The following is a 26,771-nucleotide window of genomic DNA, read 5'->3' as shown; positions in this document are numbered from 1 at the left end:
ACAGAAATTATGCAGTGGAAAACTCTGCAGACTTTCTCTAAAAAAAACGCTGCAAAGTAAAACCTCAATGCGTTTCCACAGTGGTCTTTTCAGCACTTTTTGGCTGCAGCTTGCTATGTGGTTCCTTAGCCAAAAAGAGGTTGTTTTTACTATAGACTTGACAATATACAAATTTATTTTCCATCACCAGAGGACAAGTCCATGTAAGTAACCCTAAACCGAATGAAAGACACTAAAATATAACGTTCATAATAGAACAGCAATGTTATAAGAGGAGCTTAGATCAGACATGTCAATGGATGTAAATGTCTCTCTAGTAATCAACAACCTCCAGATTGTTGAAATCGATCATGGGAATGGGGATATTTCTAAACTTCCTGTCACTTAGAGAGTTGTAGTTTCAAAGCAGCTGAAGTTTTCTGATCCCTGCTATAGTCATCTTCTTTCCTGCCTAAAATGTTGGCTTACAGAGAGCAAGAGAATGTATGTACCTGTTATAACAGTATCAACTTCTCATATCTTCATAAACTGGCAGGTATAAGGGAGCTAGAAGTAGCACACAACTATACAGCATATAGGTTTGTGGTGTTCGTTAATATAGCACAAACAATACAACTAGGGGGCCACACGGTGGCTCAGTGGTTAGCACTGCAGCCTTACAGAACCGGAATCCTGGTGTTCAAATCCAGCCAAGGCCAAAAAAACATCTGTAAGGAGTTTGTATGTTCTCCCCGTGTTTGCATGGATTTCCATCCCATATTCCAAAGACATACTGATAGGGAAAAATGTACATTGTGAGCTCTATGTGGGGCTCACAATCTACATTTAAAAAAACCCCCCAAAAAACAAAAAAACAATACAACTAGAAAATAACAGTACAGAAAAGCACAAAAAAAGTACACCGTGTAGTAGAAAAAAAATCTGCTTCAGGTGTTTAAAGAACCTTTTTAAATAGTTTAAAAAAACAAAAAAAAACGTATTCTGAAGCATTTTTTACAGGTTTTTTTTGCCTAGCACACACGGTTCCGTTTCCTAAAATCTCTACATTTTATTTTGCCCGACATTAATTCCTATGGATGTTTAGAACGAGACAAGATGCTTATTTTTAAGCAGATAACCTCAAAATCTGCTCCATATAAACATACCGTACCCTCACTCTCCAAAATGCACAAAAAAACAAAGCAAATAATTAGAGTTTTTTATTTTTTTTTAATTTTCCCATTAAACTGGGCAAAATTGATACAAAATGGTCATCATGTCAAGAAGACAGATTCATTTTTCTTGAGAAAATCTTGCCTGACTTATTTTCCTTGAGATATTATGAATGCCCTTCTGAGGAAGAAACCGCTCGCTGCTCTGGTTTCAACTACTGAAAACAAGTTCGGGTTAGGAAGTGATAAAAAAGTGTCTTTCAAAATCATGTAACATCAGGCACTTGTTTTGGGAAGGCCATTGGGTCCCAACAGATCTAGGGAGGGATCTTGTGATTCCATGGGGCCTGGTCCAGGCTGTAACAGAAAATGATCAAGATTCAGAAAGTTACAAGATCTCGCCATTTTTGGATGCATCAAAAGTAAAAGCGTAAATTTCAAGTCTACTTAAGAAGTTTAACAATGTTTGAGGTTTTAAATCTACATAAATAGCTTTATACTATGCTTTATTTCTTTTGAGCTGATCAAGAGTTATATCATGTCTTATACTGTAGTCGCAGCCAGAGCTGCAATCACAAAGGGGCATATACAGGCAGTACACAGGATAAAGAGCTGCAATCACACCTGACACTTACAATCCATCAGCACTGGGGGTATCCAGCAGGGGACACGTTGCTGAAATCATAGATGGACTATGGAAAATGAGACCAGAGTGACAGTACCTGTGTGACGATGACGTAGCGCACACCGCCTGGGAACACATCAGTTTCTACTGCAGACAATAGTTCCTGAGATAGAGGAGCAGGGCTGACTGGAAGCCCCTTGAGATATCTGTAGAGAAACATATCCTGGTTTATTCATTACCCGTCAGTGAATGAAAATGTAAAATAAAAGACATCGTGAAATTTATGGACATTGACAAAATTGACAAGCTGCCTAGTCATGTATTTATATTGTGAAACTCATTTTAGGTTCAGAGTAAACCAACTTCACTAGGAAAAAATCTGTAAAGACTCTGTACAAATATGATAATTTCCAAAAGCAAGTTCCTCACAAATGCAAGAATCAAGAACCAAGTCTAATGACATAGTGTTTTGCCTAGTGGACAATGAAGTGTATCAACTGACCAGGAGGCAGGGCAAGATGCACAGGCTTAATGACGTAAAGTCTAAACTGGATATTTCTGCCTGCCCGATATGTCTCCTACTGTGAATTCCTTCATACTGAGTAATTTGTTATAGCAATGAGAATGTTGCATGTTAAGATTACAGACCTGAAAGTACTGCTATTGGCAAAGTTTGGATAGTAACCTAGTAAATTTACTGTGCGTCCTCTGCATATCCATCAGCAGGTAGCAATGCAAGAGTTAATAAAGTGCAGGTTATCGATACTTGTCAGCTGATCCCAATCTGGCAATTTTGCAACTCAATAAAACAATCTGGACAAGACATTTTGTTCAAGCGATAATTATAAGGAATGTGTCACCAGAAAATGACCTATTTTTTTTTTAACAAAGTTTTTACATTAATCATATTTTTTAAGAATTGAACAGCATTCAATTTCACTTTTTGAGAACAAGAGGGGTGGTCTGGATTTAAAGGGGGTATCCAGCTTCCAAAAATGATCTGCAACGACATCCACAGCAGTGCTAAACTCACTCTCCCCTCCAATGAAATCACAGGTAATAAATCACTCCCACATCTAAGGTCACATGATGCTGTGATGTTTTGTTTGGATGCTCACTCCCCGCTTTGAGCAGCAAACACAGGGAGTGAGAGCAGGCAGATGCATCATGGGAACTATAGTTTCTTCAGATTCACTGCATGTAAATAACAGTTATACAAGGAGTCTGAAGTAAAATAAAGGCAAAAAAGGCTGCACAAGGAAACAAAGAGTATTTAGCACTGAAGTGGAAGTATTTGCAGACAATTTTTGGAAGCTGGATAATCCTTTGAGTATAGTTTCTCAGAATCCAGGTCAGCACTGACTACACCTGATGTAATGAAGGGCAAACATGTTGTGAGTCCTATCCATAACTTACGGGTCTCCGTTGGACTCTGGTGGGAAGCTACGCTTCACAATCTCCACAAACTCATTCACTGTTGGTTCCAGGGTGAAGATGACTGCATTAGGACCAGCATCAAAGCTGTAGGCAACCTGCATGAGAAGCAGTTAAGTTAAAGGGAATGGGTCATCATAAAATTACTTCTTGTTTAAAGAGAACCTGTCACCACTCCTGACATGTCTGTTGTAATAAGTACTAGTATTCACCATGTAATAATAATTCTACATCATCTTGTCTTAAACCTCTATGTTGTGCTCTACTTTTGTTATTCCTTATTCAAGTTTCTGAGTAGTTAAAGAGTTTGTCAAGGATTTTTTTTTAAATTTATAGCATATCCATTGGATAGGGTATAAGTATTTAATTATTGGGGGCGTTAGTCACTCAATGCTCAGATCAGCAGTTCGAAGTAGCGACCAGTTCCTGGAATATACAAGTCCACGGAAACGGATAGCTTCAATGACCATTGCCTTCAATGGAGGCTGAGCTGAAATAACATCACCTGGCCATTATACAAGTCAAAAGAGCTAAGTGCTTTTGGCTCCGTGCAATCCAAGGACAGGGACCAGATGCACACTTGAACAGCAGATCTGTGTGGGGAATGGCTATTGGTCACCAAACAATTTATAACCTATACTAAGGAAAGGAAATAAATAAAACAATTATGGACAACCTCTTTAGCCAAGTGGGTGTTAACCAGTTGGGGGTATATTCCTGCACAGTCTGCTACTGTCCAATAACACCTGACAACATGAGCGTAACTAGCAAAGATTGGGCCCCCACACGGCATAGTGTCTCCTTTCCTCGACCCCACACAGTGGAACACCCCATTTACACAGACTATAATGTCCCAAATTGGCCTCCAGGCAGTATAATGTTCCATAGCAGCCCCTCCATGCAATAGTGTGTCCCATTGTGGTGGCCCCTACGGTGTTTGTTGCAAATATTGCAAAAATTTGGGTTCGGCAGAACCTGAAACTTTTGGGGTACACCACCCCCAAACTATTACTATACTGTGGATCTTTTCAGATCCCAGAGTATATTGATTGGAGACCCAGGGGATGTGATCAAAAATAAAAAAAATAGTGGTACTCACCTCTACTGGGCTCCAGTGCGACTCCCTGCTGTTTTTGTCCCTCTTTAATGACATCACAAACATGGGTTACACCAGCGTCATTATGCGTCGCAATGCCAGCTTGACCCACGTGACATCACTACAGAGGCCTGTAGACAGCATGGAGTCATGACAGAGCCTAGAAGAGGTAAGTAACACTGGACGTAAAATTGAGATATAGCCTATATTTTTAATATAACAATAATAAATTATTGATATCAGTTAACATAGAGGCCACATGGTATGGCATCAGATTCAATAAAAGTGAGAGTAGCAAGCAGAAAAGACTTACCACCACTTTCAATAATTTTAATAACCTACCTTAGTCTGCCCATAGTAGTCATTGTAGCGGTGAACGAGGCTGATTATTCTCTGGGAAACCTGGTTAAGGTAAAATATTGGGGGGTATGTGTCCAGGCATGTGGCATGAAACTGGTTGCTGTCTTTCATGGTCAATTGTCCAAACGCTGCAAAGTCCTTTTTTCTGATGGCTTCAATCATCTCAACCATTCGTCCTGGTACCACCGACTCAGCCCGGAGCTATGATGACATATTACAGACACATCAGATTAGAACACAAATGTTCTGATGTGGTGACTGATCACCTCCATGACTAAATAGCCACTAACCCTGTAGTCCATAAAAGTCGCAGTAGCACAGCAATTTTATAAAATTAGAGGCTGACACCAATCACACTTATGGATGTAAAGGTCTCTAGAGGTTCTCAGAACTAGAGATATGTGACTAACATGAGAGTGGGGGGTGGGGACTGCATTTCTTATCATTCAGTTCTTCATTACATTTCAATAAATGGTTAATAACAGGGAACCATAGAATGCATTTAACTTTGCAGCACAAGTTGGATTGAAGGTTTAGTTCTCATTAAATGCATTACAATAAATGTTTGCAAGACTTCACAATTTATATTTTTTCCTTAGGATAGATCAGAAGGGTCCATGTCCCCTTCGTTGTTTACCAGTCCCAGCTCAGTACTTTTAGCAGCGACTGTGACAGGTATTACAAATCAGTACAGCTTAGACATAGATGGACTGATACATGGACATACTGTAGATATGTGCATCGTATCGTCCATGGAAAATGACACAAGGATGATATTAGTGTGCCATCTGTGCCCCCACAAACCTATTAATTTCCAGTAGTGAGCCAGAACCACAAAATTAACAGGAATAGGACTTGAGTTTTGCCCTGGGCATAGGTAAAGGGCCATAGAAAATAATGTGTCAGTGTGCTAGCCATGAAAAACACTGCAAGCACAATGAGAGAGCACATGGTCGTTTACAAGGAGCCTTAGTCCCATTCAAGTGATTGACAGTGAGTGGTACTGAATTGTAAACAATGAAGGGGACTCTCATGGTGTAAGAAATTCTGTGTCTGTTTATAGTTGCATTTACATAAAGCAGACCTGCTGCATTTACTGAAAACTGTGTAACCATTGCAACGTGCACAGAAGATCACATTCATTTAGTTAATAAATGAATACAATACAAAATAAATAGTCACAGTGTAGCCCCAGGACTAAACATTCCACTACAATCCCTTTTTCCCTCCACTTATTACTAAGTGCTCAACAAAACATAACCTTTAATAAATAGTGTAATAAAACAAGTGAAGTTAAAAACAAGATGAGGTACTCTGCATGTATTTCTATATACACAACAGGGTGAACGTCACTACAATTCTGTTTTATGCAGAATATATAGCTGCTAAAGGAAGGGATTCCATATTGTAAACTATGTTTAGACTTAGTACTACATCCTGTATTAGATTGTCTCCCAATGTAATGCATCACACGCTGCTTATTATTCAGGACATTTGCATACAGAATATTGTGTTTATATGGATACAGCATATCTGCAGCTCCACTCTGTCTTCACTACAGGGGCAACAACGAAATTAAAAGCAAAAACTATTGCACCCCTATCATGTTTCTCCATACTCGCTGAAGAGGCCAACTTTGTTGGTGAAATATGTTAGGAGGACAGTAATTGGAGTCTTTAATTTGCTTGTGGTCCAGGTTGTAAAGAGATAATGGGCAGCCTGTGCTGCAGATGTCCTGTACACACAAAGACAAAATACACTATATCCAAAAGAATTCAGAATAATAAGCAGTGTGTGAGGTGGTACACTGGGAGACAATTACAAAAAGTAGTGCCAAATAGAAGTGTAATTTACATAGAGAATATGAAACAGTCTCCTTTAGTAACAATACATACTTATGATAACTGAACACCACGGTGACGTTATCCCTGGTGCTTCTACTGTATATAGGAAAAGTATCAGTATATATAAAAATACATACAGAGTATCTCATCTTGTTTTTGTTAAATTCACGTTCTTTTCTGCACTACTTAATAATGCATTTTAACAATAAGTAGGAAAAGGGATGGTGTTTCCTTACGGTAAACTGTAACAGATGAATTTCTGAGACAATAAATACTTTTATTTGCATAAACATTTACATATTGCTGATGACTGTGGATCATACTTTACCTTGAGTAAAGGGCTAGTTTCTACACTTGTCTGCATGCCCGCTGTACTGCCAACGTGCTTTTTCTCTGCACTAGCCTGAAATAATAGACACAAAAACAAAAGTTCTTTACCATTATTCTGAACACGAACTATCCCTTCTGCCGCCATCTTGTTTTAATTCCTGAAAACATACCACCAAGATCAGGATCCTCAGTTCGGGCCAATGTGATTCTGGTTCAACCAGCTGAGCCAGGCTGTCCTTACCATCTTCTTTCTCACCCATGACCCACTGGACAAATCCTCCATACATGCTCCTACAGGCACTGCCAGAACCTTGTCGGGCAATCTCCGATAGCTCACCTTCTACACCAAATAGCTTTGCCAGGGTGTATACTAAGACAGATTAAAAAAACAAAAACACAGTTTTTAGAAAGTGAAAGTGGTATACAACTCTCCAAAAGTGAACTTCTGGGGAAATAAGACATGCAATAAAATTTGCAGCTTTTTGACAAAAGAAAACTGGTATACGAAGAATAATACTGTAAGAGCCCTTCATGGTCTATGTATAAGTGCAACCAGCAGGATTATGATGGCTGCTCTTGATGTAAAAGGAGTACACTACATAGAGTAACTATAAATTGGCAAAAATAAGGGACATCAATATGTTTGCGATGTTTATCACAGCTTACATCCTAGTAGAGGAAAAGATCTTGTTCTTGAAACTGGTGCCTACATGTGATGGTGGACCAACACTGTGCCATAAAATAGCACAGTGACTCAGGAACTGCATAGTTCCTGCGATGTACTATATTATGGGGTAAAACAGGAAAAGCTTCACTGTTGTGCAGCAAATGTTGATAAAATTAATCATTTTTAGACTGTTCATATTCTATTTGGTACACTGATGACAAATAGAGTGTCACTATAGTAGGTGTCAACACTGATGTCCATATTTACCCAGGCAAGCATATCCAGCAGCAGAAGACGCCAGCCCAGCAGCTGTGGGAAAGTTGTTGACTGAGCATATGTGAACCTTGTAGTTTAGGATTCTTGAGACGCTGTCCTCTCCACTGCCACCACTGCTTCTCCTCTTCCTGGCCAAACGACGGACTATGGAGAATCAGAAATGTTAGTAAAAGGAATCCAAAATGATAGGAAAGACACTTGTTTCAGATAAATGAACATATTAGCGGTTGGCGGAGATCAGCTGTGTTACTTATCGGTTAAAGAGCTTTCAGCTGACATGTTAAATGATATGTCTACATTAGAATATAATTTTACAGTTCATCTACATAATTCACCCATGGTCTAGCAATGACAGGATGCTGATTCAGGGCATCAGCATTCTGTTGCACCTCTCCGCTACGGATTAGACCCAGATGAATGGGCCTAATCTCAGGTAGTCTCAAGCTTCAATCAACCGCAAGATTGAGCAGGATGCTTATTTTTTCTGCTTCCTGCTGTGACCTCTGTCTCCCATTGAAAACAATAGGAGGCAGATTCTGGGTGGAATTTGCTGCAGACTTGGGAGCGAAATCCGCCATGTGAACATACCCTTATTTACAGTTGGAGTTATTTAATTATAGTTATTTAGCGTTCCGTTTGCAATTCTGCTGGTTGTTATTGGAAACAAACATTCAATAAGGTAACACAAATACAATTACAGCCCAGCTAAGCTCCTATAATGCATGGGACAGATAGATTTTCCTAGTAGATGACTGCAGTACCTGGTGTAAAGACCACTCTTTCCAGAATGCAGATCAGTCCGGAAAGCTTTTATGCAGACACTGAACAAGAAGGGAACTCTGGGTCTTCTCAGCTTCAAAGTCTGTGTATATATCCAATTACACTACACAATTATACTACCTGCATTATAGGAGCTCACTAACCTGTTGAAGACGTGTAGTATATCACAGATTTTAATTTATGATCAATACAGGCTAATTCATGCAACATACAATATGTAGATAGTGATGCCAAAATAGTGAGTACAGCTCTGGAGTAGGATACAGGATGTAACTCAGGATTAGTGCAAGTAATGTAATGTATGTTCTGTACACAGAGAATCTACCAACAGAACAGTGAGTATAGCTTAAGTAAAATATAGGATGTAACTGAGTCAGTACATCTATGTTATGTAATGTAATGTATTTACCAGGTGACACCATTCAATATATGGATTAATGCTATATGTAAATAACTGTAGTTGTGCCCACTTTAACATCTGTGTGAGATTATACACTCACCGGCCACTTTATTAGGTACACCATGCTAGTAACGGGTTGGACCCCCTTTTGCCTTCAGAACTGCCTCAATTCTTCGTGGCATAGATTCAACAAGGTGCTGGAAGCATTCCTCAGAGATTTTGGTCCATATTGACATGATGGCATCACACAGTTGCCGCAGATTTGTCGGCTGCACATCCATGATGCGAATCTCCCGTTCCACCACATCCCAAAGATGCTCTATTGGATTGAGATCTGGTGACTGTGGAGGCCATTGGAGTACAGTGAACTCATTGTCATGTTCAAGAAACCAGTCTGAGATGATTCCAGCTTTATGACATGGCGCATTATCCTGCTGAAAGTAGCCATCAGATGTTGGGTACATTGTGGTCATAAAGGGATGGACATGGTCAGCAACAATACTCAGGTAGGCTTTGGCGTTGCAACGATGCTCAATTGGTACCAAGGGGCCCAAAGAGTGCCAAGAAAATATTCCCCACACCATGACACCACCACCACCAGCCTGAACCGTTGATACAAGGCAGGATGGATCCATGCTTTCATGTTGTTGACGCCTAATTCTGACCCTACCATCCGAATGTCGCAGCAGAAATCGAGACTCATCAGACCAGGCAACGTTTTTCCAATCTTCAATTGTCCAATTTCGATGAGCTTGTGCAAATTGTAGCCTCAGTTTCCTGTTCTTAGCTGAAAGGAGTGGCACCCGATGTGGTCTTCTGCTGCTGTAGCCCATCTGCCTCAAAGTTCGACGTACTGTGCGTTCAGAGATGCTCTTCTGGCTACCTTGGTTGTAACGGGTGGCTATTTGAGTCACTGTTGCCTTTCTATCAGCTCGAACCAGTCTGGCCATTCTCCTCTGACCTCTGGCATCAACAACGCATTTCCGCCCACAGAACTGCCGCTCACTGGATGTTTTTTCTTTTTCGGACCATTCTCTGTAAACCCTAGAGATGGTTGTGCGTGAAAATCCCAGTAGATCAGCAGTTTCTGAAATACTCAGACCAGCCCTTCTGGCACCAACAACTATGCCACGTTCAAAGGCACTCAAATCACCTTTCTTCCCCATACTGATGCTCGGTTTGAACTGCAGGAGATTGTCTTGACCATGTCTACATGCCTAAATGCACTGAGTTGCCGCCATGTGATTGGCTGATTAGAAATTAAGTGTTAACGAGCAGTTGGACAGGTGTACCTAATAAAGTGGCCGGTGAGTGTATATAAATATATATATATATATATATATATATATATATATATATATATATATATATAAAACTATTTCTTTTGCAAAGCAGAACCATGTAGATATATCTTTAGAAAATGGGTGCAATCCTCAGAGACCTGGCAAAAGATTTCTCATAGACAAAAAACAGGTAACACTCCAATTCATTGAAAAAAATCAATGTAAATATGAATCCACATTGAATTTTTTTTCACTGAATTGGAGTGCTGTCTAATAGATAGACGGATAGATTATATATATCTATCACACAATATATCACTTACTCTCACGTAAGCATGATTGGAGTCGAGGGTGATTAATATTATCCTCTTTCCCATTCAGCCAGATCCGATCCTCAGTAAAATCTCGGTTTGCAGCAACTGTGGTTGTGGTTTTTAACTGTAAATAACAAAACCATACAAAAATATGAAACATAATAAGCAAATCACCATTTACAAATGCAATCCTGGAAGAGGGAGAAATTCTGACAACTACCCTAGGAGGTCTAACCCACTGGTACATGTTATGAGCAAAGCACAGCTTTGTCTGGTCTGAACCCTCCTGGCGCAGAGACTGATGACACAGCATTTTCTATAGAACACAGCAGAATTTTGCTCTCCCTGCGATTACTGGACATTTGCTGTAACAATAATAGTATAAAAGGCTACTATAAGTACATAGTCACTAAAGCAAATATGTCATGATTTATTTATTTTTTAACTAAATAAAGGTATTTCTAAAACATTTTGTTTTTTTGTTTTACTTTTATCAACTTATATTTTCTGGGATATGTTCTATAGAACTACTGAGCTAAGCAGGGAATGACAGCTCTATAGATTGATTAGAAGATTTATTATCTTCCTATGTTAGTCTTCTAGAGTAAAAAAAATCTACCAACCATAGGATTTGCATTTTTAATGTCAATTACAGTAACAATTGTTGTAAATGCCAGTTTTACGCTGCCTGACACACTTTACAAAAAAGGGCGAGAGCATGATGGAGGCAAAGCCCCATCAAACACCACCACATGACAAATTGCAATGTCATTATTTATTTAACAAAAAACTAGGCCAAAATGCAGAAACAGCGTGTGGAAAATTAAACGTTAGCTGTTTTTTTTTCCCTGAAAAGTTGAATTATTGATATGTGCAAGGTCTGGCTGGTCAGTCTGTTCTACGACTTTATAAGCCTTCATACATGGTTTCCTATCAATTTTTTTTTGCTGTCAATCGTGGTTGCAGCATAGTTTACATTTCTCTATGAGACTTATTTTGTTATATTGTAAGCTGTGATATTTGCAGAAATTTCAGACCTTTGCACAGAGCAACAGCTTATAGACATTTGCCCTTTTTAGGTCTTTTTCTGCCCTACGTGCCATTTTGGAAGCATTTGTTCTCTTTTATTATTATGCTTATTATTATGCTGCTTTCACCACTTTTGCTTTTTGGTGAGAAAATACGGTGTGGCCTCAATGGAGATCCTTTTCAAGCTGTATTTATGACATGCGCCTTTTGAAAAGATCCAAAAAAAAGGCACAGGTGCAATCCAGTCCATGGGCAACATAAAAGAGCCCATCAGATTAGAATTCATTAAAAAGGGCCAAATGTGTAGTTTTTTTTTTTTTTTTAGCAATTATGGTCAATTGTGGTCAGTTAAGAAAGGTATCATACTTTGTCTTTTTACACACTAACGTATCTAACATTGTGTGAATAGATAGTGACATGGAAAATTACAAAATAAAGCTGCAACATTTTCATCGGCTTCCTGCTGATGTACATCTGGGGTAGTTGAGCTATGTTCCAACTTCCTGGATAAAACCCGCTTCTGGTTCTTACAGTCTGCTGGGCTCCCTACCCTAGCCTTCAGCTCTGACAGATTTTGGCTGAATGTGTAATGGGACAAACCCTCCCATAAGTTTCATTTCCCTTATTTATCAATTTCTCTTGTTCTTGGAGCACACAGCATACCCAAGCTTCCTAGACAGGTAGGCTGTTGTGGCCAAGACAGCGGCCCGTAGGATTAAAAAATTCTTACCTGTCTGTATTGATCAACATTTTTGCTAATGAAGTTCCTGATGCAACTTCTGAACTCTACTGCACACATGAGCTTTTTAGATATTCATTTCAGGAGTCTGACTTCTGTTCTGAGCTTGCACATTAACCTGTTACTCTAGGAATAGAGCTTCTCCATACTGAACTTATTTTTTTCCTTTCAGTTCTTGTTCTATCGATTTCTTCTTCTCTATTCTTATTGCCTGCAATCTTATGCCTCCTATGAAGCACCTCTTCCTCTCAAGTAACAGTATCTGTAATGTTATTTTATTTTATATGTTTAGAGTATGATATAATCTCATCAGAAATATCATATCTGCAGGGTTGTGTATATTTACTGCCTTTCACTTTTCTTTCCTTTACTCCAGTAAACATTTATTAAATATAAATAAAGTCAATTTTTAGGAGACATTCCCATTCAAGTGACACCTACCTGGTCCTGATGCAGAGTAACACTGAGGGATGAGTTAATTGGAAGAATTAATTCCTCGTTCCTCTTCCCCCCTGTAGATTGAAATTATTAGATTATATTTGACAAAATATTAATAACTACTAATTGCTAAAAAACAGATTATTTTCAGAAAAATTAAAAGAATCATCAAAGAAAAAGTAATTTAAGGTGGACTGTCTAGCACACAGTCATAGTGGACAGAACATGATATAGGTTTCTCAGTTTGTGTTCACTAAATGCTTGACAAGGAGATTCACGGATTCCAGCACAGTTGCAATGTTTTCTCTTGTCCCCACTGTTGACAAGCAATCAATTCAGGTTTAGTGTGTAACATGCTTTTTAGACTTTGTACTGTAAAGTGGGCAGTGTCAGTGGGCTAATGGGTGTAATTCATGCCTGACATCACCCACCTGACAGTATAAAGCCTAAATGGAATATTAAGCTCCAAATGTAACGGCACATACTGGTTGAAAAACGTTGGTGCTTGGAAAAAAAATTCCAACTCTGCCAGAATCAGTGGATTATACAAAAAGCTGAACTTGGCAGAGCTGGTCAAAAGTCCTCTTTAAGGCCGGGGCCCCATGGGACGTAAATGCTGCAGAAAAAAATCACGGCATTTTAGAGTAAGGGCAAAGTGGATATAGGATTCTAATGAATCCCATGTCCACTTTGCGGGAAAAAAAAACATACTGCGTACTCACTGCAATTTCCAAAACTGTCGCGGTTTTGGAAATCGCAGCATGTCAATTATACCTACAGAAATCGTGGCGGTTTTCCCATAGGTATAATTGTAACAGACAGTCAGCAGAGAAAAACTCTGCGAACTTTCTGTCTATAGAGCTGTGGGAAGAACCACGATGCATTGCCGCCGTATTTTTTCTGCAGCGCTTTTTTGCTGTGGGACTTCCCATGTGGCCTTAGCCTAAAGTGGTTTTCACAATATTGATGACTATACTCAGAAGGATAGAAGTCCATACATATAGGGTTTGATTCCCAGCACTCCTGCTAATCAGCTGTTTGCAGTCTCTTCATTGTCTACATGAGCTGGTTTACCTGCATACCTTAGCAGTGGAATGGTACAATGCTGTAGCTAGGTGTTGGGCGTGCTGTGTGTAAAACACGAAGAGGCTGTAGCTCTTGGTGTAGCTCTTTGAAAGAGCTGGTTAGCAGGAGTACCAAGACACAGATTCCCATAAATTTCATACTGATAGCCTATCCTAAAGTAAGTTCATGAATAATACTGGAAAACCCTTTTGACCAATTCTGGGCTGTCCGTTGACTATATACATCCAGATGGGCCACTCTTAACCGTGCAAGGACGTACCTGAACTTGCTCGCAGTGTTAGGCAGCTGCATGAAATTACTTTCACGATCACTGTGTACATGATGTGGCTCCCTTCAGACCTTGCAGTCTATTGATCTGCGAAGGGCTGAGAACTGTGGAAGCTTCTGGGTCCTTGAGTACCCAGATTAGTTCTGCAGTTCAGGCTAGGAGCTTGCATTCCTCCTGTAAATGGGACTAAATGTATCAGCCCCAGTTAGAGGGAAATCAGTAAAAAAAAAAAAAGGTAATGATAAAATGTCACCCCCTCCCCAAACACAATTTGGATAAAAATAAAGAACATTAAAAATAAAGCTAACAGTAAAACATTAAAAAAAAACAAAACCACCAATACAACGCCTTCATCACAGGTTCTAGCTTCACCACCAGCAAAATAACACTCTGTGTCAGCTACATAAAACCTGCCCCTCCCCGATGTGGTTAATGCCATCTGTAAACCTCTGCTTCCCATTTACAGCCACTTACAGTATTTTATGACAGCAATGTTAACGGGGGCCGTGCAGGTCACTTTCTTCATCTTCAAGCCTCTGTTGTTTCTGAAAAGGTAAGAGAAATGGTCAAGATCAGGGTGTAACTTGAGGGGGATGTAGAGGATGTAATTGCACCAGGCCAAGGAGCCTTTGGGGGCCCATAAGCATCACTATACAGGTTGCAGCTACTACCTGGCTCATAAGCCAAGGAGACCCACATGTTACCCTGACCACACACAAACTTCTTTGATCACTTTTCTGATTTCCAGGGTTGTAGCTATAGGGGGTAAAGCAGTAGCAGCCTCTCCCAGCCCTGGACCATGAAGAGGGAGAAGAGGGAGGGGTGTCCTAAAGATTCCTTTGCCACATAAAATATACCACTGTTCTAAATGGTGAAATGTAGTAATGGAGCTTACAAGCAGCGCCTCTGGTCAAGATGCAAAACAAGTAGCAATACTAGTAAGAAGTCACAGAATATATCAGTCCTAGTGAAAGGTGTAGAGGCTGAAGGGTCACAAGTGTGTCAGTAAAGTAAGTGTTGGTATAGGGGACCCCATTTGTATGCACCCCATGATATACATATTCTCTATGTACAGACATATATAGACAATTACACAGTACCATATATAACAGACAGTACAACACAATATAATCACACATAGTAATACATAGAACATACCAGTGTCTGCTGTCACTACCTGAGTAAGCGCTCTCTGCTCGCTGTCTCACACACACAGCATCTTACGCACAGCAGCCTACACACGCTCAGGACATTATTTTCCCCATTCCCATTGGCCAGTACGATACCAGCTGCTTCTACAATAACCAATCACCACCAACACTCCGCCCCTAACCCGCCCTCACCTCACGCACTGACCAATAGAGTTTATCGGAAGACTAAAGCCTGAGCATACTCAGGACTAAGAGGAGTCCCGGAACCGAGATGTGATAGGACTAGAGCCAGGCCGGAGCAGTCTCGGTGTAGCACTTTACATACAGGTTGGGAATGACATGACAGTGACACAGGGATAGTCACGTGTCCTATATCGCGTCATACAGGTAGCGAGAACACCGCGAGATTTCAGACGGCTGTTTGCCGCCGTGATTTGTAGTCCACAGTCATCTAACGGCGTTTATTGTGCCTAGGCTAGAATGGAGTGGTACGGTGTTTCGTGCCTCCAGTAGGTGGCGCTGCCCCTGGAGTGTTAGCTGTGTTTTATGTCTTGCAGTTGATATGTAGTCAGTGGCCCAGATTTACTATTGTGGCTACCTAGACAATGGGGTAAACGTGCGCATCTTTGGCTCATGATCAGTGCTGCATGTGGCACATCTAATATGGCCTAGAATTGTTTCAACATGCGGGTGTGGATTGTCAAAGAAGAGGGCATAACTTAAAGGGGTACTCCCACGTCGCATACTCACCCGTCTTCGTTCCTCTAAAATCTTCTGTCTTCCGGCTTTGTTTCGTCATTGGTGGGCGGGATCACATATGCAAAGCCAAGCGGCGAGATGCCGCTGGCCCTGCGTGTGCGCTCATACACCAGTCTAACCTTCACAGTGCAAATACAGACCCGACACCCTGCGGGTCTGTATTAGCATTGTGAAGGGTAGACTGGTGTATGAGCTTGCACGCAGGGCCGGCGGCATCTCGCCGCTTGGCTTTGCATATGTGACCCCGGAGCGGAACAGCATCGCTTCTGCCGCTGCTGTCTCCATGCAGGGCAGAAGCATAGCGATGTGCCGGCGTCTAACAGTCCCCAGCATCCGCCTATTACAGCGGATGCTGGGGAGTCAGACGCCGGCACCGGTGAAGCCAGCAACATCGCTATGTGACTGCCCTGCATGAAGGCAGAAGCGATGCTGTTATTCCCTTCTCCCCCCCCCCCCCCGGAATAGCAGCATCGCTTCTGCCACTGCTGGCTTCATGCAGGGCAGGCACATAGCGATGTTGCTGGCTTCACTTGTGCCAGCGTCTAACCTTGTATTGGCGGCCCCTTCCCCCAAAGGGTAAACTACCCCCCCCCTCCCCAAGGCTCCCTCCCCCTGAGAGCAGGCAGATACATCACTTGACTCAGGGCCGGCTCCAGGTTTTTATGGGCCCTTGGGCGACAGAGCCTCAGTGGGCCCTCTTGTAAAGGAGGTGGGGGAGTGGAGACACTGTGCGTTGCAGATGAAGCGAGTGACGTCATGCAGGAGTGTGGCGTCACCAACGCCATACCTCCCAATCTTTTAAAGAGTAGAAAGAGGGGCAAAATTTAGCCGCGGCAAATTTAGCTCCGCCCTCTTTTATGTTGATTCCACCCATTCTCATTCATTTATTATGTGCTCCCACACAGTATAATCCTCCTACAGTCACCCGTAAATTGTATGCCCCCCTCCATCTCTCCCCCAGTTTCATATACACCCTTCCTCTGCCCCCAGTTTCAAGTCTCCCCTCCATCTCTGTCCCCAGTTTCATCACGTTCTCCCCCTTCATCTGCCCACAGTTTAATGTCCCCCGTCTCTGCCCCAGTGTCATGCCGTTCCCCCCCTCCCCTTCATTTGCCCCTTCAGTTTCATTGGGCCCCCTCCATCTCTGTCCCCAGTTTCATGCCGTTCTCTCCCCACCCCCTTCCCCAGTGTCATGCCGTCCCCCCCCCCCTTCATTTGCCCCCTCAGTTTCATTGGGCCCCCTCCATCTCTGTCCCCAGTGTCATGCTGTTCTCCCCCCCTCCATCTGCCCCAGTGTCATGCTGTTCTCCCCCCCTCCATCTGCCCCAGTGTCATGCTGTTCCCCCCCCCCTTCATTTGCCCCCCAGTTTCATGGGCCCCCTTCATTATGTTTCACCTTAATATGTAATACAAAACAAACACTTACATCACTCACCTTTCCTCGTTCCCCCGACGCTCCTCTCTCCGCTCTCCCTCCAATCACATACGCGATGCAGGAGCTGTGAGATCAGCTCCTGCTTAGCTCTGGACCGGCTTGCGTGTGTAGGCGTGATGTGATGACGTCATCGCGCCTACACACGCAAGCCGGGGCCGGAGCTTTAAAGCAGGAGCTGATCTCACAGCTCCTGCATTGCGTATGTATTTCAGCTCATCGGCGGACGGACGCCGATGAGCTGAAATTGTGACAGGCAAGTGCCGGGGGGCCCCCAGAGGCTCTGTGGGCCCCGGCACTTGCCCGACTATGCCGTGCGCTGACGCCGGCCCTGACTTGACTCATGAGCAGCTAGGTCAGGGCTGTGGCCACAAAAAAATGAATAAAGTGAGATAGTGGCCAAACAAAGCAGTTTTGCTGAAGCAGTGTATTTAGGAAAAGTCTTACATTCACATTAATAAGCATTATAGATAGGATCCTTGTGATGGGACAACCCCTTTAATTGTGCCATAAATTGCCAAAATATTTGAAAAATTCTTACAAAGTAATCGAACTAAAGGGCGGTATAAATGCTGAGCAGACCGTCTGAAGATACGCCAGATTTACCATCCAGCATCAGCCACTGTGATAAATCTGTTTACCCTGCCTAACTATTAGTATATCTGGGCCAGTCAGCTTTCAGACTGGGCTTAAACCCAACCATATACACATTGGCCGACAAAAAAACACTTTTTGAAAACTTTTTTTGTCTGGTAAGGTGATTTCAAATGTTTTTTAGGTGCTGATCACGAATCTGCAATTAGTTTTTCTGTATCACCCACCGTTTTTTTTCTATTTAGCCACAACCGTTATTTCGGATATCACACGAAACAAATAAAATTTATAATAGAAAAATTGAAAATTCAACATACATTTATTATGAATATTGTTTATTTACTTTCTTATGGTGTTACTTTACATCTGTTTGTATTTTTGAATTCTTTTGCCAGTAAAACTGCGTACATTGCTTTTCCTCTTGTACGATTTTTCTGGTTGGTCTCGATGTAGCGACCAGCAGTATTCTCCCATCATTGCAACATTCCAACGACCCTGATATCTTTTCTCCATCACCTTGATATCCTGATGGAAGCGTTCGCCTTGTTCTTTGCTAACTGCTCCAAGATTTTCAGGGAAAAAAAAATCAAAAAGTGAAGTTTGAGGCTCCAGCATATTTTGAATGATTTTCTCGTAGTCTGGATCTTTGTGATTTCCAAGAAACTTGGTTACCACATCTTTGAATGCTTTCTGTGCCTCCTTTTCATCGTCTGTCATTGTCGCTTCAAGGTTAACATCAAACATCAGATTTCGGATATCAGGCCCAACAAAAACACCTTCTTTAGCTTTCACTTCTAAGAGGTGAGGAAATTTTTCACTCAGATATGTGAAACATGGTCCAGTCTCGGGTAAGGCTTTCACAAATTGTTTCATAATGCCTAATTTGATGTGAAGAGGAGGGAGCAAAATTTTTTTTCGGATCAACCAAGCTCCTCCGCGGAACATTCTTGTTTTATCCAATGAAGGTCAAGAGCTCTACTGTCCCACTCACAAAAAAAGTGGAACACAAAAGAGAGACACGGAGCGCTCTAAGCGTAGTAAAAACGTGACACTTTTCAGAGAGATATTGGTGATAGAAAAATAAACCAATTGGCCTCTCACCTGATCGGGTTCTGAGATGCCACAACCCCAATATTGACTTATTGGTTGACATCCGGCCCAACGTGTCCAGCATTTTTTTACACCTCAGAAAGGACCCGTAGAGGCCCGAAACACGTCATGCTGTTTTATTGTTTCGCAATAAATCTGTTCAACATTTGGAAATCCGGTCTCCATATCGTTATTAAGACCCACCAGCAAGCGCAGAAATCCATCCCAACACGAACCTTTCGTTCTCAGCATCTACATACTCAAACAAAAAACATGGGAATTTAGTAAATCCTGACTGCTGCCCTAGTAGCATGCAGAGTACCTTTAAATCTCCACAGAGCACCCATTCATGTTCTGGATACTTTATCTTGTCTAGGATTAGTTGAAGATGTTCATAACTTTCTTTAAGGCACGCAGAATGAGCACCAGGAACAGAAGCATATTGGTTGCCATTATTGAACAGAACAGCTTTCAAGCCTCTTTTGGAGGAATCGATGAAGAGCCTCCATGCATCTGCTTCGTACCATACACCAAAAGCAGTCATCAATCCAGGGACATCATGACAAAACACCAGGTTTTCTTCCTGTTCAAAATAAGGAGTAAACTTGAGTTCTCTCTTTCAAAATACACTGACGTTCCTTCGACCAATAGATTTTTTTCTTGTAAACGTGAACCCAGTAGTTCTGAATTTTCTTTGCTAAGTCCAAGATCTCTCACTAGGTCATTCAACTGATCTTGGGAGAACAACTGGGGCTGAGCGCTCGAACCACATTCAAACTCTGGATCCGTTTCACCTTTCTGTCCATCACTTTTGGGAGAATCTGTATCCAAAGGCATCTCTAACAATACAGAGGGTTGAGGCACAGGAATTTCTTCGCTGTGAGGCACTGGACAAATGGCAGATGGAAGGTTTGAGTACAAAATATTCTTTTTGTTTTTGGAATTGTAAGCACTAATGTCAGTGCAGCAGAAATAGCAATCATTAAGGTGATCTCTGTTCCCTCCAAATCATCAGGATGCCAAATTTGAAAGCTTTCTTCTTTCCTTTCAATCATCTTCTCAAATCTTCAACACAAATATAGCACACTTTGTGAGGTGCCCAAGTCTTGTCTTGATCTCCAAGTCTAATGCCAAAGTAGGCAAAATACACTCTCTTAATAAACTCACAGGCCGCTGTTTTTTTTTTTATCAGTAAATTCACCACATATATAGCAAAATGAATTTGGAGATGTAACACAACCACGAATGGCATGGGATGCCATTTTAAAAAATACTGAATGAAAATATAATATAAAACAGGAACAGACCTTATGAAGTAATGCGTGGCTTTATATAGCCAGGATAAAATAGCGTTTAACCAATCGACTTACGATGATTGGTAAATTAATTAGATGTGTAATTACATTGGGAGATAATGATACGTAAAATAGAGCTTAGCTCTGATTGGCTTAGACGCGCTTCTAATAATGAAAAGGGGGCGGGGCTTTTGTCTAAATCTGAGACGTGATAGACAAATTTGGAGGTCATTTTCAGTTTCAGCGCACAAAAATACATGGCAATAGCCTATTATTCAAGAAAACGTATTTTGGTTGTCGTTGGCCTGTGTTATCAGATCTCAGATAGAACCTTGATTCATCACCCGAGACAGTACAGTTCCTGTCTCTAGCAGTCTAGGTTACTTGATTATAACACAGCGACGTTGGCTGTTGACACATAGTTTAGGCCATGATACCAAATTTCTTTCTGCTAAGTGCCTGGAAATGGTCCGGGCAGAGACAGCGGTAAGTAAGGTTCCCCCTGTGTCTGAATCGTGGGAAAGGAAACTGTAGGAGCTGCTTGTGATTGTCTTCAATCCTCTTTATTGTTTGTCTGGGCCATACACAAGCTGTTTGCCTGCATGCCCACTCATAACCAGCAGGGTAAGCAATTTTATGCCCTTTTATAGCAAGGCCACACCTGTAGTCATTGACATATCTGCTCGAATCTTACAGCAATCCAACACTTCTATCTGGGTGAGTGTAAATATGACTAAAGTTTCCCCTGAAGCTTTGCCTTGCAGTTACTATTACTTATCACTAGATGTCACCACCACTCCTTTATTCTTCATTTTTAAAGAGGACCTTTTATCAGATCGGGCACATGCAGTTTTATATATTGCTGGAAAGCTGACAGTGCGCTGAATTCAGTGCACTATCGGCTTTCCCGATCTGTGCCCGGTGTAAAGCGCTATCGGTCCCGGGACCGTAGGGCTTTAGTGTCAGAAGGGCGTTTCTGACACTTAGCCAGGGACGCCCTTCTGCCCAGCAGCGCCTATTGCGCTGTGCTCTAAGACTGGGGAGGAACGCCCCCTCCCGCTCCTGATAATACTCGTTTATGGACGAGCTGTGTGAGCAGAGGGAGGGGGCGTTCCTCCCCAGTCTTAGAGCACAGCGCGATAGACGCTGCTGGGCAGAAGGGCGTCCCTGGCTAAGTGTCAGAAACGCCCTTCTGACACTAAAGCCCTACGGTCCCGGGACCGATAGCGCTTTACACCGGGCACAGATCGGGAAAGCCGATAGTGCACTGAATTCAGCGCACTGTCAGGTTTCCAGCAGTATATAAAACTGCATGTGCCAGATCTGATGAAAGGTCCTCTTTAACTCCTATGCACAGTATTTCTCTGGCACTTTTGTAGGGCTAGTTCATACGGGGGTAATGAGGCAAATTTTGACAGCAGATTTCGCCTCAAAATCTGCCTCCATACAATGGTGGTCTATGGAGACTGCTAGCTTTTTTTTTTCCTGCTAGCAGAAAAAAGAAGCGACATGACCTTCAGGCGGATTCTGCCTGAGGAAAGCAATAGAAGTGAATGGGAGGCGAAAAACGCCTAGCTTTTTTTGCAAAAAACAGTGACTGAAAACGCCTAGCTTTTTTTTTTACAGTCCATTCACTTTAGGGAAGGGGAAAACCACCTGGCGTTTTCTAAAGCAGTTTTTACCAAAAACTGCTCCAGAAAAAGTTCCAAAAAACACCTCAAGGTCAAAAATCCGCTTCTTAATTAGAAAGCGGTTTTTTTTCAGGACCAAAATAAGCCAGGAGGTTTTTATGTGTGAACTAGCCCGTAAGTTTATAGTTTTTATGAGATGGACATGGTAAAAAGGATAGGTGATTGGGTTCCTAGTATTTTGTCCCCCACTTATCACCCATCTTTTGATAGTGTACTTGTGCCACTCATACATGGGTTACTCACTGATCAGGCACTTGTCCCCTTTCCTGTGGAGTGGCGATATGTTGCTATCTTTCTGCTTCCTGTGCAGCTACGATGTTCATGATACACACATCTTACCCTATAGAAATAAAAGTTCTTCTTATAACAGTGACAACCACTTTCTTTTTGTATTTTTTAAAGGTTTTCATGACCACGTCTTTATGCAGTCCTAACACCAAACTTGTTTAAACTGGCATAGTGTATAAGGTCAGAATCACGTGGGAAGGCAAGGACTCTGAGCGAGGACTGGACTTCAAACATCATTGTTAACTCTGATGCGGTGTTTGGTCTAAAAAAAATATGGCAGATAAATGGTCTGTATTTCATAGACCAAATAAACCCATGTGAAGCTGGAATAAGGGCTAGTGTGGTGCTTGAAGTGTTAAAGGGATTCTACCATTAAAACCCTTTTTTTCGTGGATAAGACGTTGGAATAGCCTTTAGAAAGGCTATTCGTCTCTTACCTTTAGACGTGGTCTCTGCTGTGCCGTTCCTTTGAAATACTGTTTTTTACCGGTATGCAAATGAGTTCTCCCACAGCAATGGGGGCGTTCCCACCGTTGCCAGAGAAATGTCTCCAAGCGCGGCCTCCTTCTTCGTCCGCCGCATCATCTTCAATGTCTTCTTCCGGCACAGGCTCGTAACTTCTAGCAGAGCAGACTGCGCAGGCACACAGGACACGGGAATATGGCTGCTAACAATACTGTGCAAGTGGCCATTTGCTCGTGACCTGTGCGCCTGCACAGTCTGCTCTGCCCAAGGCCCGAGGCCTAGAAGTTATGACCCTGCGCCAGAAGAAGACATTGAAGATGACGCTGTGGACAAAGAAGGAGGCGGCACTTGGAGACACTTCTCTGGCAGCGGTGGGGACGCCTCCATCGCTTTTTGAGCACCGGGGACTGCCCCATCACTGCGAGGGAACTCATTTGGGCATACCGGTAAAAAACGGTATTTCTAAGGAATTGCACAGTGGAGACCACGTCTAAAGGCAAGAGGCGAATAGCCTTTCTAAAGGCTATTCCGACGTCTTATCCACAAAAAAAAAAAAAAAAAAAAAAAAAAAAGGATTTAATGGTAGAATCCCTTTAATGCTCCACCCTCTGAGCTCCAGAACAACATATAACACAGTATACTGGAGTGTTCCCATTAAGTGGGCCTTTCATGTCCTCATGCATATGCGTTTTTTTTTTTCCTATCAGTATGTGTTTGGGAGGAAACTCACACAAACACGATGAGAACATACAAACTCCTTGCAGATGTTGTCCTTGGCAGGATTCAAAACCAGGACTCCAGTGCTGCAAGTCAACAGTGCTAACTACTGAGCCGCCGTACTGCCATGCGTATGTGATTATATACTGCTAGAAGGCTGATAGTGCGCTGAATTCAGTGCACTGTTGGCTTTCCTGTTATGTGCCCCGGGCTGAAGAGAGCAGGAAATTTTTCTCTGCCGACTTAAGGTGGAAACCCGGCAGACCCCATTATAAACTATGGGGTCTGCAGATACCTGCTTTTGAAGCAGATAGGGTTTATGTTTTTCGGGTCACCAAGTGGACTGAAATGCCAACCCCAAACCTAGTGTTAATTTTGTAATAAAAGAGGATGTTTCAGGGATTGTAGTTTATATCATGGGGTGGGTCAGCAGCACAAATGTTTGGACTGTTCCCAAAGCCACTACTTTATCGGCAAAGAATTGCAGCCCCTATCTTATAAGTAGATAGTACAGCTCTAAATTATAAAATACTGAGGCTGTTCCTGACACATAGTGATATAAAGCAGCCCAGAGTTACCTTCTCACGACCTGTAAGTACTGGCTCTGATGAGTGTGACGACTGTTAAACTGTCAAGAAAAACAATCTATCACCAGCAGTAGCAATAAAGTACATATTCCAGGGAGTATCTATGATGAGAGCTTACAATATACAGTCCTATGAAAAAGTTTGGGCACCCCTATTAATCTTAATCATTTTTAGTTCTAAATATTTTGGTATTTGCAACAGCCATTTCAGTTTGATATATCTAATAACTGATGGACACAGTAATATTTCAGGATTGAAATGAGGTTTATTGTACTAACAGAAAATGTGCAATATGCATTAAACCAAAATTTGACCGGTGCAAAAGTATGGGCACCTCAACAGAAAAGTGACATTAATATTTAGTAGATCCTCCTTTTGCAAAGATAACAGCCTCTAGTCGCTTCCTGTAGCTTTTAATCAGTTCCTGGATCCTGGATAAAGGTATTTTGGACAAACAATTCAAGTTCAGTTAAGTTAGATGGTCGCCGAGCATGGACAGCCCGCTTCAAATCATCCCACAGATGTTCAATGATATTCAGGTCTGGGGACTGGGATGGCCATTCCAGAACATTGTAATTGTTCCTCTGCATGAATGCCTGAGGATTTGGAGCGGTGTTTTGGATCATTGTCTTGCTGAAATATCCATCCCCGGCGTAACTTCAACTTCGTCACTGATTCTTGAACATTATTCTCAAGAATCTGCTGATACTGAGTGGAATCCATGCGACCCTCAACTTTAACAAGATTCCCGATGCCGGCATTGGCCACACAGCCCCAAAGCATGATGGAACCTCCACCAAATTTTACAGTGGGTAGCATGTGTTTTTCTTGGAATGCTGTTTCTTTTTGGACGCCATGCATAACGCCTTTTTTTATAACCAAACAACTCAATTTTTGTTTCCAAAATGAAGCTGCCTTGTCCAAATGTGCTTTTTCATACCTCAGGCAACTCTATTTGTGGCGTACGTGCAGAAACGGCTTCTTTCTCATCACTCTCCCATACAGCTTCTAATTGTGCAAAGTGCGCTGTATAGTTGACCGATGCACAGTGACACCATCTGCAGCAAGATGATGCTGCAGCTCTTTGGAGGTGGTCTGTGGATTGTCCTTGACTGTTCTCACCATTCTTCTTCTCTGCCTTTCTGATATTTTTCTTGGCCTGCCACTTCTGGGCTTAACAAGAACTGTCCCTGTGGTCTTCCATTTCCTTACTATGTTCCTCACAGTGGAAACTGACAGGTTAAATCTCTGAGACAACGTTTTGTATCCTTCCCCTGAACAACTATGTTGAACAATCTTTGTTTTCAGATCATTTGAGAGCGGGCTGTCCATGTTCGGCGACCATCAAACTTAACTGAACTTGAATTGTTTTGTAGAAAGAAATGGTCCAAAATACCTTCATCCAGGATCCAGGAACTGATTAAAAGCTACAGGAAGCGACTAGAGGCTGTTATCTTTGCAAAAGGAGGATGTACTAAATATTAATGTCACTTTTCTGTTGAGGTGCCCATATTTTTGCACCGGTCAAAATTTGGTTTAATGCATATTGCGCATTTTCTGTTAGTACAATAAACCTCATTTCAATCCTGAAATATTACTGTGTCCATCAGTTATTAGATATATCAAACTGAAATGGCTGTTGCAAACACCAAAATATTTAGAACTAAAAATGATTAAGATTAATAGGGGTGCCCAAACTTTTTCATAGGACTGTATGTAATAATGTGGCTACAAACTGGGACATATATGTGGCTCCTGGGCTGTTGTGAAACTTCAGGACATGCACCAAGCTGTAGTTCTCAACAGCTTAGGAGACTCATACCACTGCTTTACAGAATGTCTATTGTGTGAGTTGGAAAATTATAGAATATTTTATTCTACAATGATTAGGCTTCATGTATTTACATATAGAACATCTCGGCCAAGCTGCCATACACAATATTTTACATTCAAGTGACGATTTTATCACCCAACTCTCTCTATAAATATGGATCCAATCATACATGTGTACTGCTATACAGGAGAGATTTGAAAGAGACAATGGGCAGCGCTCACAGGTCACAATAGGTTTATTGGTTTAAATTGGTTTAAACTGCTATACAGGGGGAAGTATTAGTGTTAAGGGTTACTCAAGGAAGAAAACACAGGCAAAGATCAACCGAAGCACTGTAAGATTCTCAAAGAGTTCATGTTTTGGCAAATTTACCATTGCAACATGGAGAAGTGCAGTGAGATCCATTGTGTGAAAATCTGATTCTAGAGTAAAGGTTAGACCAAGAAGGTGGATCAGAACTCTTCAAATAAAAGGACTATTATGCAGTACAGATCTGAGGGAGTACCAGACAGTTTGCCCAATGTTTTATAGAGCTGAATGGGCTAGTACACAGTGACTAAACCATGATCCAAAAAGGGTTAATGAAAAGAAACTGACAAAATATATGGTAAAGTGAGTTTTGCTGGGATCCACTCCACCAGCCAATGTCAGGAACAGTTACAGTAAGTTAAAGGGAACCTATCAGGTGTTTTTTCTCTCTATAAACTGGCTCCATCATGTGCAGGATGAAGTATTTCTCTTTCCATTGC

The 26,771-nt window shown here is 41.8% G+C and overlaps 1 protein-coding gene across 3 annotated transcripts; it reads right to left on the bottom strand.

Moving 5' to 3' along the window:
* Positions 1-1,231: 1,231 nt before the first annotated feature.
* Positions 1,232-16,031, bottom strand: MVD (mevalonate diphosphate decarboxylase). Of its 3 annotated transcripts, none has more exons than XM_075280627.1 (11): positions 16,022-16,031; positions 14,595-14,665; positions 12,770-12,840; positions 10,570-10,684; positions 7,775-7,927; positions 7,011-7,210; positions 6,839-6,913; positions 4,649-4,867; positions 3,193-3,308; positions 1,874-1,982; positions 1,232-1,508 (listed from the first exon to the last, which is right to left on the bottom strand). In XM_075280627.1, exons 2-11 carry the CDS (start codon positions 14,644-14,646, stop codon positions 1,428-1,430), a joined length of 1,191 nt encoding a protein of 396 aa, XP_075136728.1. In that variant the 5' UTR covers positions 14,647-14,665; positions 16,022-16,031; the 3' UTR covers positions 1,232-1,427. The 3 variants fall into 3 exon arrangements, with proteins under 3 accessions (XP_075136728.1, XP_075136727.1, XP_075136729.1); XM_075280626.1 differs by lacking the exon at positions 16,022-16,031 and adding an exon at positions 15,279-15,375; XM_075280628.1 differs by lacking the exon at positions 16,022-16,031 and adding an exon at positions 15,298-15,320.
* Positions 16,032-26,771: the final 10,740 nt, after the last annotated feature.

Source organism: Leptodactylus fuscus, chromosome 7, assembly GCF_031893055.1.
Source record: "Leptodactylus fuscus isolate aLepFus1 chromosome 7, aLepFus1.hap2, whole genome shotgun sequence".
NCBI lineage: Eukaryota > Metazoa > Chordata > Amphibia > Anura > Leptodactylidae > Leptodactylus > Leptodactylus fuscus.
The sequence above is the reverse complement of the archived record's forward strand: the minus strand, read 5'-3'. Positions and strand labels throughout refer to the sequence as shown.